Source organism: Ochotona curzoniae, unplaced genomic scaffold (assembly GCF_017591425.1).
Source record: "Ochotona curzoniae isolate NIBS_2020 unplaced genomic scaffold, NIBS_Ocur_1.0 contig_2404, whole genome shotgun sequence".
Taxonomy (NCBI): Eukaryota; Metazoa; Chordata; class Mammalia; order Lagomorpha; family Ochotonidae; genus Ochotona; species Ochotona curzoniae.
The window spans coordinates 2,695,915-2,714,740 of record NW_024465451.1 but is presented as its reverse complement, the minus strand read 5'-3'; the positions used below and the strand labels follow the sequence as shown (position 1 = coordinate 2,714,740).

At 45.6% G+C, this 18,826-nt stretch overlaps 1 protein-coding gene across 1 annotated transcript in view; it reads right to left on the bottom strand.

Annotated features, from left to right (window-relative positions):
• Positions 1 to 1,280: 1,280 nt before the first annotated feature.
• KPNA6 (karyopherin subunit alpha 6) overlaps positions 1,281 to 18,826 on the bottom strand; it is a 55,810-nt gene continuing 38,264 nt past the window's right edge. The window contains exons 2-14 of the mRNA XM_040974116.1: positions 18,094 to 18,227; positions 17,321 to 17,413; positions 16,849 to 16,948; positions 14,386 to 14,480; positions 13,479 to 13,610; positions 12,177 to 12,265; positions 10,880 to 10,979; positions 10,473 to 10,636; positions 10,211 to 10,289; positions 8,871 to 8,996; positions 8,448 to 8,575; positions 6,647 to 6,825; positions 1,281 to 6,034 (exon numbers count right to left, since the gene is read on the bottom strand). Of these exons, the coding sequence (XP_040830050.1) occupies positions 5,847 to 6,034; positions 6,647 to 6,825; positions 8,448 to 8,575; positions 8,871 to 8,996; positions 10,211 to 10,289; positions 10,473 to 10,636; positions 10,880 to 10,979; positions 12,177 to 12,265; positions 13,479 to 13,610; positions 14,386 to 14,480; positions 16,849 to 16,948; positions 17,321 to 17,413; positions 18,094 to 18,227 (1,607 nt within the window). The 3' untranslated portion in view covers positions 1,281 to 5,846. The remainder of the gene's footprint in view (positions 6,035 to 6,646; positions 6,826 to 8,447; positions 8,576 to 8,870; positions 8,997 to 10,210; positions 10,290 to 10,472; positions 10,637 to 10,879; positions 10,980 to 12,176; positions 12,266 to 13,478; positions 13,611 to 14,385; positions 14,481 to 16,848; positions 16,949 to 17,320; positions 17,414 to 18,093; positions 18,228 to 18,826) is intronic.

Below are 18,826 nucleotides of genomic sequence, written 5' to 3'. Positions count from 1 at the left end.
CCTGCACCCACGTGGGAGACCTGGAAGAAGTTCCTGGATCCTGGCTTCGGATCAGCATAGCATTAGCCATTGCGCTCACTTGGGGAGTGAATAATCGGACGGAAGATCTTTCTATCTCTCCTCCTCTCTGTATATCTGACTTTGTAATAAAAATAAAAATTAAAATCTGGCCCAGCCCTGACCCCAGCCTCAGCTGTTGTGGCCATTGGGAGTTGGGGTGTGGGAGTAAATTAGCAGAGGATCTGTTACCCCAATCCTACCCTGGGTAACTGCTTTTCGAATAAATCTAGGAAACAACAAAAGACTGAGACTGGAAACCAGGTTTCTTGAAACCAAACCTCTGATTATGTCTAGAAAAGCATACTGGAAGGGGAACATTTTGCTGCAGCAGGTTAAACTTGCAACAGCAATGTCCTTTATCATTGTGCCAGTTGAAGTCCTGGCTGTTCTGCTTCTGATACAGCCCCTTGCCGATCCACCTTGGGAAAGCAAAGGACGATTGCCCAAACACCCATGTGGGAGACCTGGATTGAACACCTGGCTCTGATCTGGGTCAGTCCTGGCTGCTGTGGCATTTAGGGAGTAAGCCAGCCATGGGAGATCTGCTTTTCCACCCTTAAAAAAAATGACAGTGGACAAACAAAAAAAGGTCTTTAAAATTCTTAAAAACATGTACACTCTGGGGACAGAACACAGACCAGTGATTTCTGGGGAGAGATAGGAAGGAAAGTTACGGAGGTAATGAATCCATATCTTATCTAAATAATGGTTTTGTGGGTGCATTTTAAGCTTCAGCTTGTAAAACTGCAAACTAGAAATAAGCACAACTTATGTCATTATTTCAATAGTCAATTGAAAAACCCACAAACTATAACAGAACAGATTGGTCTACTACTGCTAAGCTACAAGCTATAAATATTTTCTCATTTTCAAAAATTCAAGTCTCAGGCCTGGCGCGGTGGCCTAGTGGCTAAGGTCCTCGCCTTGAACGTGCTGGGATCCCATATGGGTGCTAGTTCTAATCCCAGCAGACCCGCTTCCCATCCAGTTCCCTGCTTGTGGCCTGGGAAAGCAGTCCAGGACAGCCTAAACCCTTGGGACCCTGCATCCACGTGGGAGACCCAGAAGTTCGCCGTTGCAGTCACTTGGGGAGCAAATCATCAGACGGAAGATCTTCCTCTGTGTCTCTCCTCCGCTCTGTATATCTGACTTTCCACTAAAAATAAATCTTAAAAAAAAACAAATTCAAGTCTCGCATCACTCCAAACCAAAGAAGACAATTTAGAACTTTGCAACAGGTTTTTATTTTTTGCTTTACATCTATTACAGTGTTTGAAACCTAAAGAAATACATTTTTCTCTTCAAATTTGGATGTGTATATAAATATCCTTTGTCTGGACTCAGCACGCTCAAATGCCACAATTTCTTGGCCTATGTCTGCTCTGAAATCACCAAGCTTTATATACCCAGGGGCCCTGAGAACATGAAAACAGCCAGAGTTTATAGTTTTTAGAAAATATAAAAGCAAATGAACTTGGAAAGAAAAGCCAGAGAAGAAAAAAAGTTTGATTCACCTTCTTAGGTCCTTAAGCAGGAAATCCAAACTGTTCTGGGGAAATACTCTGTGTTAGGTGGCTGGGACCTCATCACCCCTTCTTTTCTTCCAGTCTGATTCCGAGCTCTGACATCTTTCATGGCTCCCAGGACGTGACATACAGTTCTCATCTGCCAAACCCAAGGTCTGAAAACTGGACCTAAGAATAGTGCTAGCATTTGGCAGAAGGGCTCAGGTATGAGCTTATGTGGATATCCTTGATCAGGCAAGTCCGTAAGTCGCTGGATAGTCTCAAGCCCAGCTGGAGACACGGTGTACACAATCTTTTTCCAAGTGTGCTCTGGAACCAAAATGTAACACTGCTTTTCCTAACTCATGGCTGGCTGTACTTCTGCACATGGCCTGGGAGTGAATACCCTCTTAGAAAAGGAAAAACTGCTTCAACTCGCAGATTAGGTTGATTCTGGCCTCAAAGTCTTCCTTTGTCTTAGTCTTAACCTGGGGGGTGGGTCCAGGAGGTGGACAGTGGGATAACTGAATCATTTGTCTAGGTCCTGGCCAAAGAACAGCTACTGCCCATCACGTGGGTCACTGCAGGGTCAAATTCTCAGCTTGTTGGTTTAACAAAAGAACCTAGAAGCCAACAGAGAAGAGAATGCCAGAACAAGGTTGGTCAAGAATGTATAAGCCTAAATGGCTATGGAAAAAACTATTCTGTGTAATCTCTGTCTCACACTCACTTCCGGGTAGTACTACCTGGAACATGTTACCACTGGTCATGAGCATTTCTTACGGTTCACTTTTGAGTCCTGTGCCCTTTCCCACCTGCCAAGGAAAAGGAAATGTACACTCCTGAGGATCCCAACCAAGTTGACTTCTGTCCTGGGTCCAGGAATGTCCGCAGGGACCCGCAGGAACTGACTCCCTGCTTTCAACTGAGAATCCAGAACCTGAGTCTCCGAGATGAATCCACTGGGGAAAAACCAAGCGGAGTGAGTGTAGGGGAGAAAAGGAGGCCTGAACAAAAGAGCTAGGGCCTTCAAAAAGAGGTCCTTGGGGTAAGGAGGTGAATACTGTGAGACTCTTCTACTAGCACGCTAAAAAAAGCTTTGCTAGACACAGCAGGTAGACACAAGAGAACAAAAATACAGTTAAACTCACTAGATGGTTTTCATTGTAACCAGTTGGCTTGAGAAGAATATAAAGTGTTTTATTTCTCTTTCCCTTAAATAGATACAATAGCAATTACAATGTAGTTTAGCCACAAAAATCAGGGATCCTGAAAGGAGGTTCTGGGACAGAGAGGGTCTGTGTGGTAGATCTAAGGATTCTAGGTAAGTGGGGAAACACCAAAGACCCCAGAAAGTTGAGGTCATCAACAAACACTCCCTGGAAGGTCATTTGTGCCCACTGACCCAAGAAACCAAGTTGGCCACCTGAGGTGAAATCTATGTGGTTTTACTGTAGATTGCATGTAATATCAAGGTCAAGGAACAGGTGGGAGACAAAGGCAGATTTCTGAGACCAGAAACCCTGTTGGTACCAGAAAAGATGGCCAAGGATGGGATGCCAAAAGGGGCTGGAAATAAACAATAGCTGGCACTATGCAAAACAGCAAGTCCTGGGGTCCTCCCATTCCATGTCTAGACACCACTATCCCTTTAGAGCCCTTAATGAGGATTCTGAAACATGCTTTGATTTGGGCTATCCCCTGCAGTAAGCCAGCAAGCCCCTCTGCAGGCATAGCACTGCAATATCTACCACAAAGCTTGTGATCCTGGGCCTGGTGTCCAGAAGAGAGCTGCTTGTGAAGACTGGCTCTTTCTAAGATGGCCAAAGGAGAGGAGGAGATACGAAAGATGGACTTAAGTGAGCTGGAAGAACTTCACCTGTGGACTGAAAGCAGGTTTGAGGAAGATACTAAGGGAACAAGCTCTGGGGAAGACCCTAAGAGAAGCTCTTAGAGGCCATTGTTTGTTCTCATGAGTGATCTGTCACTCTTACTGTGCCATGGATGCCAGGCAGCCTTTGAAGCCCTCAGAGAAAACTTGTGTTAAGCAGCAGCCAGGTGACTGACAGTCATCCATCTGGTACAGATCAAAGCAGACCTTGGAGGAACAGCTGGTAAAGCAGGATATGTATGTTTAACACTAAGAACTAAATAAGTTTCAGGAACTTATCTGTTGCCTAATATGTATAAAATGATCCTTCTAGACAGCTCTTCCTTTTGGGCAAGACTATCGGGGGCAGGGGTGCTTGTCATTGAACTGTAGAATAATCTTATAGTGGAATAACAGGTCAAGTGAAAGCACTGCTGGCCCTTGTCTTCCTGGGAGATCAGAGGTTGGCAGTGCCCCACAAATGAACGGCACCTCACTCTCCAAAGCAGCACAACTGGGTGGGGTTTTTCAGTGGCAAATGCCTGCCTTGAATTTTACCCAGAAAATGGCTTGGAATGGGACCTCAACACCAGGAGATGAGGGCAAATTCAAGACCAATTCTGATAATAAAGTCCTTGAAACTTTAGATCTCTAAGCATAAGGGAATGGGATTCACCTGAGATAGAGGGAATGCACAGCAATAGGAGCAAAGATGCCACTGTTTCTCGGGAAGGGAAAAGTGCAGCCCAGAGCAGGACAACTCTCACACAGGGAGGATGGGGCACACTGTTCCTTTAGTCTACCACAGCGCTGCACCTAGATCCCCTCTACACCCTACCACCCGGGATGCAGTATCATTCCACCAACTTCATTCATAGGCATTTGGATTCTAATTATTACGAGGATGGGAAAACCGAGAGACCAGGTGCAAGGATTTCACAAAGCAAAGATACCAACAGCTCTCACAATAGTTACTCTGCTTGTTGAGGTTTTATGATAACAGGAGAGGCAGTCATGCCTGTTAGATACGTGGATAATGGCCTCCGAGACTGCAATTGCTCTCTGGAAGGATGGGGACCAGAGCAGCAGACCTCACCCCACCCTGCGGTGATCTTGCTTCCTACAGGGCAAGCAGACCAGGCTGACTTGCTTCACAAAGGTTCCAGAGCTGAAGGCTGGCCCCAGGGGGTGGCTCAGAAGCCAGACCTCGTCAACGTCCACATCTCATTGGTCTTCCTCACTGTGTCCTACTTACAGAAATTAGTTCTTCCTCTTGAGACCAATTAAGATCAGCCTACCTAATATACAGAATATAAAAAAATACAGAACCTTTTGACATTCTCTCCTTTGGAAGTAAAATATACATGATCCAACTATGGAAGAGGAAGAAGAAAGGCCAAAGGCAGGGATACCTGACCATCCCAACACATGAGCAAGGACCTCCTCCTCAGAAGGCAGGCCTGCAGTCCCTGGTCTCAAGCTCAGGAGAATATACAGCCACCTCAGAGATTCGTTCAACTCCGAGGGGGATTTTCAAGTAAACATATGAAGCTGGGTCGCACCATTCGGAAGGTGGATAGGAAACATAGGATCAGTAGCTACACATGGGGAAGCCCTGACGAATAAAGGCCTGTGCTCCTTCTCTCCCCTCCAAGGGGACAGAGACCCCAGGAGATTGAGGGGGAATCTCCCAAACTAAAGAGGTTTGGGTGGAGAGTCAGAGGGAGAGAGGCCTTTTAGCTCAGGGTGGCCTCGCCGTCAGCCTCTGTCCCCAACAATGCTGGCAGCTGGGATTCCTAACATGAGGGACTCATGGCTCTTAGGAAGAGCAATCTTAATACAAGACAAAATGTGCAAAAGAAAAAAAAACATTAAATAACTCAATCCAAGCATACAAGATTAATATTCTGTCTGAGCAAGAACACTTTGTTTGGATTTCTCCCCACCCCTGCCCTCCCACCTCTGGAATATTCCATCTGCTGAAGTACCCAAGATGAGTTACACAATCAGGGCAGATGACTGGGAAGGATGAAGGAAGATAAAAGGGAAGGAAGTCACCATTAAAGAAAAATAATAATAATTAAAAAAAAAAGGTGCAAATTGATTACCTCAGTCCTCCTTCGTCTACCCCTGGGCTCCTGGGTTAAAGACATTTGTGCAGCCAAAACATAGTGTAAGGAAGAAAACCCAACATGTCCCCTTGTCACAAAACCCAAATGTGAGCCTCAGATGGTTCTGTGTCCAGAGGGTGTTCCCTCCAGGGAAGGGGGGAGCAGGTCAAGAGCACAGTCTCCAGGACAGCAGAGGTGTGTGGTGGCTGACGTGGGGGCCTGGCTGCCTGCCCCCGCAGAGGGCGGCTCTGCTGCTGCTTGGTGGCGCTCCCCAGTCCCGGCCCTCCCCGGAGGCAGACATTATAGCTGGAAGCCCTCCATGGGGGCCTCGGGCTGCTGGAAGATGAATTGCTGTTGCGTTTCATCCACTTGGGGAGCCAGGCTGCTGTCATCATCCTCTACACCAAAGTAGTGCTCGATGAGGTCAAAGGCCTTCTGGTAGATCTCCTGGTTCTCGTGGCTCTGGAGAAACTCAATTTTATCCAAGCCTATGGCCACAAGGAAGAATAAAGTCTGAGTGTTTTTCTACAGGTTCATGAAATACCTGTTTCTCTCTTTCTGAAGTATGTTCGTATTTACAAACACAAGTTGTATGACCACATTACTATTATGAACCTGAAATAGGATGGTGAACACCGAGTTCCCTACTTCTACAAATCAAAAATCAGATCAAAATATCAATTACACATAAGGAAAATCCAGTACTGATTTTGCTTTAACTTTTTTATCTGTGCCACAGTTACTTCAGGTAGAGCCTAACTGGAAGAGAACTGATCTACTGCTGCTCAGAGAGAAAAGGAACTGGTGAGATAAAATCCTGGAATCAAAACACAACTCCGAATCCAGATTCCAGCTCTACCCTGGCCACTCATGTGCCAGTCACTCCCATGGTACGACCAGTGGTGTGAATGGTAGAATTTGGCCAGAAGATGAGCTCTTACCTGATTTTAGGGACAATGTCACATGTGAGCTACTGATGCTTCCCATACTTCTTACATACACACTCCCTCCCTTATTGCTCCAGAGGCCTAAAACCCCAAGGCTTGGCCCTAGAACCTGGGTACGCAAGGCACAGTTGAGGCTGCTGAGAGGACACCTACCATAGGCTTCCTCAATGAGACCACAATAGGGATTGACTCCCGAGCCACTGCGCTTGCCCTCCTGTTCTCCAAGCCGCAAGATATTCTCCAGTCCATTGAGGGCCACTTGTACAATCTTTGAATCCATCACAGTCAGTAAGTCACACAGGGGTTTGATGCAGCCCAAGGAGACCAGGTACCTGGAGCCAGAGAAGAGAGAAGTTCTGATTTAATACTGGCCTATGGGTCTTCCTCATCCTTTCCAATACCTTCAGCAACACCTTTTCTTTTTTAAAGAATTTATTTGTTTGTTTGTTTAATGGAAAGACAGAGTTACAGAGAGAGATATATCTTCCACCTGCTAGTTTACTCCCCCCACCCCCCAATGTCTGTAATGGGCAGAGTTGAAATGATCCAAAGCAAGGAACCTGGAGTTTCTTGTGGATCTCCCACATGGGTGCAGAGGCAGAAGGACCTTCACCCTCTTCCACTGCTTTCCCAGGCCACAAGCAGAGAGCTGGATCAAAAGCGGAGCTGCCAGGATATGAACCGGCACCCATATGGGATGCTAGCGCCACAGGTGCTATCTTTATCCTCAATGTCATAATTCCCCCCTAAATATCAATTCTGAATCTTGGTAAACACACAGTCACTGCCTCTTGAATCTATCATCTCTACCGGTGTACTCTGTTTCACAGGTGGATTCTACCATGTTTCCTCCTTGTTGCTAATGCCAACATAGTTGTAATATTACTATTCTGAATATATAATTTCCCTGTTTAAAAGCTTCCACAGGTTCCACCATTTCCATGGAGCCTACAGTACAACAGACTTTCTACAACATGGTTTCTACTGCCTTTTCTAGCTCGGCCTCTCATTACTGCCCTCTAAGAACATTACAAGAACTTGAAATCTTTACTTCACCAATGCTACTCCCATCTAAAAGCCCTCATGCAGATTTACTCATCCTTCAATGCCTCACTTTTAATCTGTTATCTAAGGCTTCACATATGCAGAATACGTTATTCCTAGTAGGCTACAAGTGGAGGAAAAGTTTCTTACCTGGGGCCTGGAGTGGTAGCCTAGCTGAAAAAGTCTTTGCCTTGAACACACTGGGATCCCATATGGGCGCTGGTGCTAATCTTGGCAGACTTGCTTCCCATCCAGCTCCCTGCTTGTGGCCTGGGAAAGCAGTTGAGGATGGCCCAAAGCCTTGGGAGCCTGCACCCTGGTGGGAGACCCAGAAGAAGCTCCTGGCTTCGGATCGGCTCAGCTCTGGCCATTCGGTCATTTGGGGAGTGAATCATTGGACAGAAGCTCTTCCTCTGTCTCCCTTCTCTGTATCTCTATGTATATCCGACTTTGCAATAAAAATAAATAAATCTTAAAAAAAGAGTCACTTATCTAACTCCTACAACTGTCCAGATCATGGAAACACAGAAATCACACACAAAAAACAGGTTTTGATTTGGTTTTCTCACGTCTCATTCAATGTATGAATTCCCAAAGAAGCTGCTCTGGGAACTCAATTATTTGCAAAAATAATTGAGAATGGGGCTGGCATGATGGCAGTGCTCCACTTCCAATCCTGCTGCCTGCTGATGTGCCTGGGAATGCAAAAGATGGCCCAAGTAGTTGTACCCATGTGGGAGATCCAGATGAGCTTTCTGACTCCTGGCTTCAGCCTGGCCCAGCTGTGAACATTGTTGAGGAGAAACTCAGCGGATGGAAATGTGTTTTCTCCCTCTGCGTAACTCTTTTGAAAAAAATAAGGAAACCTTAAAAAAAAAGGGGGGGGTTTCGGGGGAATGGATTGTGATACCTTATCTGCTCAGGGGTGCCTCCCGATGTGGCATTGGTGATGGCCCAGGCTGCCTCTTTCCTTGTTCGGAACTCGGCCTTCTGAAGGATTTCAATCAACACAGGGAAGATATTTGCATCTATGACAGCCTGAGAGAAAATTGAAGGCATGAGATGCAGGGAGAATACTGCCTCACAGAAAGCTAATTCAAGCCACAATATCAGCTAAGACTTAGATATCATTCCCCTCTGTGGGGTTATCCTTGATTCTTCCCACACAAGTGACAGGTTACAGAGAATCCCAAATATGGTCACACACAGTCTCAGATTAACACTGCATAGCAGCTCCAGTTTCTAAGAAGAAACATATTCTTTCTGGAAAACATCTCACAACCTCCCATGCTCCTATGCTGCCCACATCTCTCAGCTTCTCTGCATATTCTACCTGTATCTGAGCCCTGTTGCCAGCAGTGATATTTGAAATGGTCCAGCAAGCTTCCTTCCGGATCGATTCCTTTGGACTGCTCAGCAAGTGGAGGAGACAAGGGAGAGCTGAACAGTTGAGAATGACCTAGAACACCAAAAGCACAGGAAATTAAAAACTAGATAAATAACATGAAGTTGAAATTAAAAACTTACACATGTCAAGATGCTAGTATCCACTTGGAAAGTGAGCCGAGGGAAGGAAAGAACATCTTTTTCTCCTCCTGAGACGCATCCCTTCACCCTGGGAGGCAGTGCCTATGGCTCAAATAACTGGGGTTCCTTCTACCCACGCAGATGATCTTGCTCCTGCCTTTGACCTGGCCTAACTCTGGCTGTTGTAGCCATCTGCAGAGTGAGCGAGACAATGAATATCTCCCATGCACCCACAGGGGAGAACCTTGGCCTTTTAGCAGAATAATTTTTAAAAAATTTTATTTTATCTTTTATTGGAAAGGCAGATATACAGAGAGGAGAGACAGAGAGGAAGATCTTCCGCCCGATGATTCACTCCCCAGGTGGCCGCTACGGCTGGAGCTGAGCCAATCCAAAGCCAGGAGCCTCTTCTGGGTCTCCCTCGGGGGTGCAGGATCCCAAAGCTTTGGGCCGTCCTCGACTAGCAGAATAATTTTGCCAATCCACCTGCGGGCTATCAACATGTGGCAATATCCATAATTAAAACTTTACTGTTTTTACAGTCACAGGTAATGAGTGTGGTTATCTTCCACAAGTTCCTGCTAGATGATGCTATGCTTTTTTTTTTTTTTTAATTCATTTATTTTTTATTGGGAAGTCAGATATATAGAGAACAGGAGAGAGGAGGAGAGACAGAGAGGAAGACCTTCCATTCGTTGACTCACTCCCCAAGTAGCCACAACTGTCAGAGCTGAACTTATCTGAAGCTAGGAGCCAGGAGCTTCTTCTGGGTCTCCCACGCTGGTGCATGGTCCCAAGGCCTTGGGCTGTCCTTGACTACTTTCCCAGGCCACAAGCAGGGAGCTGGATGGGAAGCAGCACGGCCAGGACATGAACCGGTGCCCATGGGATCCCAGTATGTGTAAGGCGAGTACTTTAACCATTAGGCTACCTCACCAGGCCTGATGCTATGCTTCTAATTCATAGAAGATAGGAAGGAATTAAGTTGCCTGTGGTTATATAGAATGGCAGAGATGAACTGCTTTACTCAGTCCTATGCATTCACACCTGGACCATGTTGCCCGCCAGGACCAGCATCCTTGGCAGGGAAGGTTGCTCTCCCAGAAGCTGGTCTGAGCTGAGATCCTATTCCCCCCTCCTCCTTACCTGGGTCTGGATATCATCCCCAGTGACAATGTTACCCACAGCTCTCAGGGCAGGTGAAGCCACTTTGTGATCATTGTGCCTACAGAGAAGGAAGAGCTCATCAGTGGACGGCCCACCCAGCATACTCCTGCTGATACCCAAACCTGACAACACTCTCATGACTCCAAATTTTTGGGTTGGGCAGCAAAGTGCTACTGCAGCTCTTTACACAAACTTGGAGAAACTTAAGCAATCTGTGCCCTCTCTAATGTAGTTTACTCACATCAGAAGCTCTACCAATCTCCGGCAAACTCCAGAGTCTATGACGGCCTGGATCTTCTCATTGGGGCCATCAGACAGGTAAGAGAGGGCCCAGCAGGCATCCGCCAGCAAGTCTGAGTCACTGCTGAAAAGTAGGCGAGACAGTACAGGCAAACAAGGAGAGACCTGTTGAGAGCAGAGCGGGGAAGGACTCGATCACTAACACCAACGTTACGAACAAGTCATTCTACATCTTGTGCCTTTCCTTCACACTAGGGCTTCAGGCCTACCAAGTCATCCACTCCAATAGCAACTGCTTTTTCTTTCAGTCTCTCCCATGATTTGAGTCTTAAAGAGTGTCTGCAAAGACTTCACAAGTCCCTATGAAGCAATCCACTACAAATCACCACTGGGAAGCAGCTCTCTCACCTTTGCAAAATCTGGAGGTGGGTTTTTCCCTCGGCAGAGGTTTGACAGAGCCCAGACTGCATTCCGTGTCATTGTCAGTCGTGTAGACTTGGTTAGGAGCCTGAAGGAAACAGAAAAAGTCAGATCGTGCTACCTGATACTGTGGCATATAAGGCTACTGCCATTGAACCCCAGGGGCAGATCCAATCAGACCCCTAAGACTTCAGCAGCTTACTTCTTTCTACCTGCAGAACCAAATTAGCAAAGAAGTGTGGGCCGGGAGCCTGACATCTGCACTGACAATTCAGACCAGCTGTGGTAGTTAATCACAAAGGGGCAAAACAGAGGGCTAGACTCTAAGGTGGCAAAGCTTTATTTCCATCTTAAAACAGAAAACAAAACAAAACAAAACTCATTTAAAAGGCAGATTTTAATACAGTGAGAAGGACAGAGAATGAGCAACCGATCATCCTCTGGCTCACTCCCTAATGGCCACAACAGCCAGGGCTGGGCCAGGTTGAAGCCAGGAACCAAAAGCCAGGGGTTTCATCTAGAGCTCTCATAGGGGCACAGGGGTCCAAGCACTTGGGTACCTTTCCCAGATGCATTAGCAGGAGCTGGATTGGAAGTGGAGCATCTGGGACTTGAACAAGTGCACAGATGGGCAGTGTCTCAACATGTTAAGTCACAATGCCAGCCCTAGCAGGGAAGCTTTCATGGCAGGACATATAGTGCCCATAGCGATGGCCAAAGCGGTGAACAAGAGATGTATCTTTGGAAATAAAACATGAAAGTCTAGTGGTAGGGTTTTAGCTATGATTCACAGGACAACTTTTTTCGTAAAGGGTTCAAGAAATGATAGCAATAGTCTGCAAGGTTGAGGTTTATCAAGAGCGGTTCATGCATATGTTTTCAGCCAGATGCAGCTGACTTGAGGCTGTGAGGGAAGGGATGGAGACAGGGCTCCAGATGATCCTGCACAGCATCACTGATTTATAATTTACAACAGAGCTATCCAATGTGCCTACACACAACCCCACAGGAGACGAACGTGCTCTAAAGACTAGCCTTCCTTCCTCCCTTGGCTCACAAACGAGGCTGATATGACCCACAATAGGGTCTACAGTGCCTCAAAATGAAGAATAGGATCTGGTACACTATTCTCTTTCTCAAAAAGATACTTATTTTTTCACTTCAGCAATTAGAATATACTTACAGAATTTGTATTTGTCATCTTAAGGAATCAAGCTACAGGCAAATGACTTGCCATGTGGCTACCCTATTAAACGCCTAGGTGCAAATGATTGTAATTACTCACGTTAATAAAGGATTCAGGATGGAACAGTTCAAGACGTAATCTCGGCACACAGAGCTGTCCCCAGCTATGTTTCCCAGTGCCCAGACTGCCTGCAAAGGGAGTGATGAAGCTGTCACTCAGAGCCTGCAGCTTGCATGAGTATTTATGAACAATCACAGAGTTCCCACCAGGCTGAGTCATGTCAAGGCTCAAGGCACACTAAACAAGCTCAGGTAACCTCCCTGTTGAAATCCTTAGTGAGCACTTGCTTTTCACTGGCCTTTACATTCAGAGTTCCTGGTTGAGTGAGAAAGAAAGGCTGCCATCTGCACCACAGCCTGAGAAGCCAAAGAGCTGCCCACTGCCATTCCCTTGGAAAGGGTCAGTGAGTCACACCCTTGGAGCTGCTTTTGGATCAACTTTAAAAGTACTGATGGAGTAAATATGTCATTACCACTCATTACTTCTATCTAACCACCAAAAATCCACTTGGAGAAATCAAAGTTACATCTTAACTGCCATGATCTTTGGTAACAGGGAAACTGGTAATGTATAGTGCAGTGTCTTCTTCCCACATTATTTCTGGCACTGAAGGCATATGCGGCATCTTCCCCACACCAACAACTAATTCTCAGACACCAACTCCATGTCCAACAATTTATTTCAAATTTGACACTAACTCTTAAAAGTTAATGCAGACCCCACAGATCAACCCCGTGAATCACTCCCACGTAACCTGTGCTACACTTCAGACACTAATCCTGAGTCCCAGCCACTACCTACATTTCTAACCGATCAGCTAGAAATTTTGGAATTCTTACAGAGAACTCAGAGAAACACTTCATTTATGTTTACTAGCTTATTATAAAGAAAGCAGCTCAGGACCAGCCACATACAGACATGTTAGACAAGGCAGGAAGTGAGGAGGGCAGTGCAGAGCTGCCATGTTCTCTGCCACCTTCTCAGTATACTGACGTGGACACAGACCTAGAAGCTCTCACTTCTCAACAGCTTATAACCCAATCTCCAGGCCCCTGCTCCTGGGGAAGTCAAGGTGAAGGACGAGACCAGGAGCTCCCACGTCTATGTTTGGTTTTTCTAGTGCCTAACCCCTGAAAGGCTACCTAGGAGCCCTCCCTGAGTCATTTCATTAACATGGACTCAGATATGTCCCAACAGGGCTCTATAAATAGCAAAACACGCTTACTACCCAGAAGATTCCAAGATTTTTAAGAACATTATGCCAAGAACCGGAACTAAAGTCAAGCACATTTGGTGGCACACTGTAGCTACCACCGAGAATTAATCCAATCTGAGCATTACCTGTTCCTGTACATCTTCAAAGTCGGAGTTAAGCAGCTCTATGAAAATGGGGACAGCCCCAGCCTCAATGACAATTTTGGTTTGCTGAGATGTTCCAGAGGCAATGTTGGTTAGAGCCCAGGCAGCTTCAAACTGGAAAGGAAATTAAGTCAACACTGAGAGATACTACAAACCGAGCAGTCATGTGTACGCACTAGCTCAGAATAGTACATCTCTTGCCCCCAAAAAGTAAAACAAAAACTAAGCATTTTCCCTCCCTTGTTTTAAATGGTAGGAAGAGGCAGCGAGGTGACACATTGGGAAGATGGAATTGGAATCCTCTGGTCTGGTTTTGTACTGTAACACCCACAGAATCTCTAACAAGTCACTGATTTATTTCCCAAGTTTCATGCTCATCACTTTTGAAATGAGAGTTAGTGAGGTAGGCTGTGTAAAGGCCCCTTCAGCTGAGTTTCCAACAAGCTCCAGGAGGCAGACTTGTCAGCCATGTACTGAGAAAAGACACGGAAGTATACTAGACCCTCTGATTTGTAATGGGGTGGTCTGTTTGCAATAGTCTTGTGTTTCTGAGCTTAAGAAAAATTGAAAGGAAACTTACCTTGCATGTTTTTATCATGTACAACATGGTGCTCGGAGCTACTTCCAGCTCTGAATGCATGTAAGCAAGTATATGACAGAATGGCTAAATACAGCCAATTAACAAATGCATTACTCCACAGTTACTGAGATCACTGTGAAGGAAGAGATTTTGTTTTTCTTCTTTCTTTAAAGCTAAGCTCTCTGAGGCGTCTGACAGTTTACATGTTTATCACATGATGTTATCTTGAGAGATAGGATGTCTACTGATAAATACTATTGCAATTTCTTAGAAAGGGGCTTTATTTAATAACCTTTCCCTGGGCCTCACCTGTAACGTACAGTTCTCATTTCTCTTCAGAAACTCCACAAAGCGATCCACTACTCCCGGTGTGTTGATGACTTCGTCTATGGGAGGACTAGGCTCTGCAGGAGAAAGACGGAAGAAGAAAAAGATGTACTCGCCACTGGTATCAACCAGGATTCTCCCTCAACACTTCTGACCACTATACAAACATACACAAACTCCCTTCTGTTCAGGTAGCTTTATCAATACTCGGTCCTTAAATGCAAAAATACTTATTTATTTATTTATTCGAAAGGCAAAGAAATAAAGAGATCTTCCATTCATGAGGGTTGGGACTTCCAGAGCTGCGCCAATCTGCAGCCAGGAGCCTCTTCCAGGTTTCCCACACGGGTACAGGGTCCCAAGGTTTTGGGCCGTCCTCGACTGCTTTCCTAGGCCACAAATAGGCAGCTGTACAAAGTGGGGCTGCCAAGAATTAGAATTGGTGTCCATATGAGATCCCAGCACATTTAAGGCAAAGACTTTAGCCGCTAGGCTATGGCGCTGGGCCCTTTGTTTATAAGTGAATGGAAAACACAACCCAATTAGGATTGACTTAAAAAAAAAAAAAGATTGACTTCACCCTTACACAGTCTAACTATATCACATGGTTCAAAGATGAAAGGTATGGGACTGATATTACACAGTAGGTTAAACTGTCATGAAGGATGGCATCATCCCCTTTCAAAGTCCTATAGGACTGAGGCTTACTTGTTTCCATTTAGGATTCCTCCTAACGCTCCTGGAAGAAAACAGATGATGGCCAAAGTAATCGAATTTCCACCATCCATGTAAGAAACTTCAATGTTAGTTGCTGGTTCCTAGCTTAAGTTTTTTCTATCATTCTGTATTTCAAATCAATAAATCTCAGAACAAAAGGAAATCAAGAGCAGAACTGGGACCACTGCTGTGGAGTAAACAGGTTAAACCTTTGCCTGTGGCACTGGATATCCCATATGGGCCGTGTTTCAAGTCCTCGCTGCTCCACTCCTGATTCAGATCCATGCCTATGGCCTGGGAAAGCAGTGAGGACAGCTCAAGTCCTTGGAATCCTGCACACATGAGGAGAGCCGTAAGAAGCTCCTGGCTTTGGATTGGCTCAGCTCTGGCTGTTGTGGCCACGTGGAGTGTGAACTAAGGATGGAGGATCTGTCTCTCCTTTTTCTCTATAACTCTTTCAACTAAAAATTAAACAAAACTTTTTTTAAAAATAGGAAAAAAAAAGAAATTGAGCACAGAATTGAGAAAGATGAAATGTAGATATGTGGAGTGAAAAATTAAGCAGAGAGAAAAAACCAAACATAAAGGTGAGAGCATGGGGTCACGTTGTGGCACAGTAAGTAATGCACTCTGTGTGATACCACTGTCCTATTTTGGTGTGCTGTTTTTTTTTTTTTTAAAGATTTATTTATTTATTTTTTAAAGATTTATATTATTTTTATTGCAAAGGCGGATATACAGAGAGGAGAGACAGAGAGGAAGATCTTAAGTCCATCCGATGATTCACTCCCCAAATGACTACAACAGCCAGTGCTGTGCCAATCCAAAGCCAGGAGCCTCTTCCGGGTCTCCCACGTGGGTGCAGGGTCCCAAACCTTTGGGCCGTCCTTGACTGCTTTCCCGGGTCACAGGCAGGGAGCTGGATGGAAAGCGGGGCCGCCGGGATTAGAACCAGCGCCCATGTGGGATCCCGGGCGTGCAAGGTGAGGACTTTAACCACTGCGCCACCGTGCTGGGCCCTAAAGATTTATTTATTTTTACTACAAAGTCAGATACACAGAGAGGAGGAGAGACAGAGAGGAAGATCTTCCGTCCGATGATTCACTCCCCAAGTGAGTGAAACTGCCGGTGCTATGCCAATCCGAAGCCGGGAACCAGGAACTTCTTCCAGGTATCCCACACGGGTGCAGGGTCCCAAAGACTTGGGCCTTCCTTGACTACTTTCCCAGGCCACAAGCAGGGAGCTGGGTGGGAAGTGGAGCTGCTGGGATTAGAACTGGTGCCTAAATAGGATCCCAGCGCTTTCAAGGCAAGGACTTTAGCTGTTAGGCCACGACATTGGGCCCAGTGTGCTGGTTTTTAAGTCCCAGTTTCTCCGCTTCCATTCCAGGTTTCTGCCAATGTGCTGGAGCAGGAAGCAGAAGACTGTCCAAACGCTTGGGCCCCTTCCAACTACATGAGAGGCTCATATCAAGTTCCTAGTTTCCAGCTTCGCTTGGCCCACCCTGGCTTTTGAAGTTATTTATGACATAAACCCAAGTATAGAGGATTTTTCTCTCTGTCTCTCTCTCAGATACTCTGCCTTTATCAAATAAAGGCGAGACCAGCACCCAAGGCCAATAGGGCTAAAGCAGAATGAATGAGAGGGAGAGGAGTTAATGAGGTCTGTAAAAAGACACAAGAGGCTAAATCCCATAAGGCCTCAAGGAGATGGACCAGGCTTTGTACCTTTAGAGAGCAGTTTCCGGAATTTCTGTGTGGTGGCTAACTGCAGGTCAGAGTCAACAGAAAAGAGCATTTCCACCATCTCTCTTGTGATGACACTCTCCTAGAACACAGAACAGGTTTAGGACTTCCCCATCCAACATTAGAGCAAGATATGAATGCATAATCCTGCTTTCTAAGACTTGAATTAAAGAGAAAGGGTATAAAAGACTCTGGGAAAATTGTGTGGCTACTTCTAGCTGCAATATTTCAGAGGTGTTCCTACTTTCAGGCAACTGATGGGTTCTCTTACGTGATTTCCTCAGGTATTTCCATCCAAGATGATTAACTTCCGTCGATTTCTTAAATGACTGCTCACGGAAGTTACGGTGAGCATCGTCACTGGCAAAGCCACCAGGTGACGTGAAACACCCAATCTCTGTTCTATGGAAGCAAGCAAGTCCCAGGCTGATTCAGTCACACGCAAGGGCCTTACCCCAGTGGTAGAGCTCACATAGGAGTCCATAAGGAGACTATCAAACATGGCAGCTTCTTCATTGATTAGCTCCACATTTCTCCGTTTGAAAAGCTGTATGTAAGTAAAGTGAAAAGACAGGGTAAGATAACTCACCGAATGAAAAAAACCAAGAACAACCCAATATTAAATTATGGCCCAATGAGGTCATGTTAGACCAGTTAAGGAAATGATGAGATGCTTTACGTTCTGACAAGGAACATTTTCTAAGGAGTTTACCTCTGTTTGCATTTTTATAAACAGAAAAAACAAAAACAACTTTTAATGATTACAGTGTCAAGAGAGGAGACAAAAGTAAGTTAGGTAACTACACGTAGATGAGCACCGTGAACCAAGTCCAGATGGTGAGGCATTGACCTTGCCTCACACGTAGGCACGCTACTTAGAAGGATGGGACCCCAGAAAACATGAGCAGCCCAGGGTGGTTGATGAGCTCCTTAAAAGGGGTAGGCTTGGAGCAGGCCCCTGAGGGCCAGACCTAACACCGACTGCGGTGTGAAGAATAAAAAAGGCACCACGACTTAGAACTAGATTGCTACACTGAAGACATACATGACATCTCAGCTGGTTAAAATGACAGGAGGGACAAGTTTTCAATATTTCTTAAGAAAAGGAAACTGATGACTGGCCCATCCAAACTACTCGAGAGAAAAATTGTATAAGGTGGAGAGCCACCATACAGCCTCAATCGTTTCTCCCAACAGTTATCTTTGAAAACACTCTGTTTAACCCACTTGTTGCTCTCGCTTTTGCTTCCGGAGCTGAATGCCCTCTTCCTCTCTTCTCCGCCTCATTTCTTCAGGGTTTAGGGCATTGTTCTTATAGCTCTTCATTCGATAATTATCTTTCCCCGGACTTGCCATGGTCTCTAGAATAAACAAAAGGAGAAAAACACACTGTCAAAGACCCTCAAAAGCATTGTTCTTTATCATTGGTCTTCAGCTCCAACCCATTCACCCTCACCACGCCCCTCCAGGGAGACCACAGCAGCAGCTAAGCCTGCCACTTGCGACACATAAAACCCATATCACAGTGCTATTTGAGTTCCAGTACCACTTCCCAAGAGGTTTCCAATTCAAAACCTTGCAATGCATTCTGGGAGGCAGCAAATAATGGCTCAAGTATTTGGATCCTGTCACCTAAATATTGGGACCCTGCACCCGTGTGGGAGATCTAGAGGAAGGTCCTGGATCCTGGCTTTGGACTGGCTCAGCTGAGGCCATTGTGGCGACTTGGAGAGTGAACCAGAAGACAGATCTTTCTCTTTGTATCTCCTTCTCTTCATATATCTGCCTTTCCAATAAAAAAAAAAAAAAGTTAAAATACTATGTGACACCTCTAGTACCACACCTGTACCAAGGCACACAGTATAGCTCCTTAAGCAAGTACTATTACATCAATTGGTACAGCACAGCAGTTAAAGGTATGGTTAAGAATGAATCTGTTTTCCACTCCGGTTTTTATACT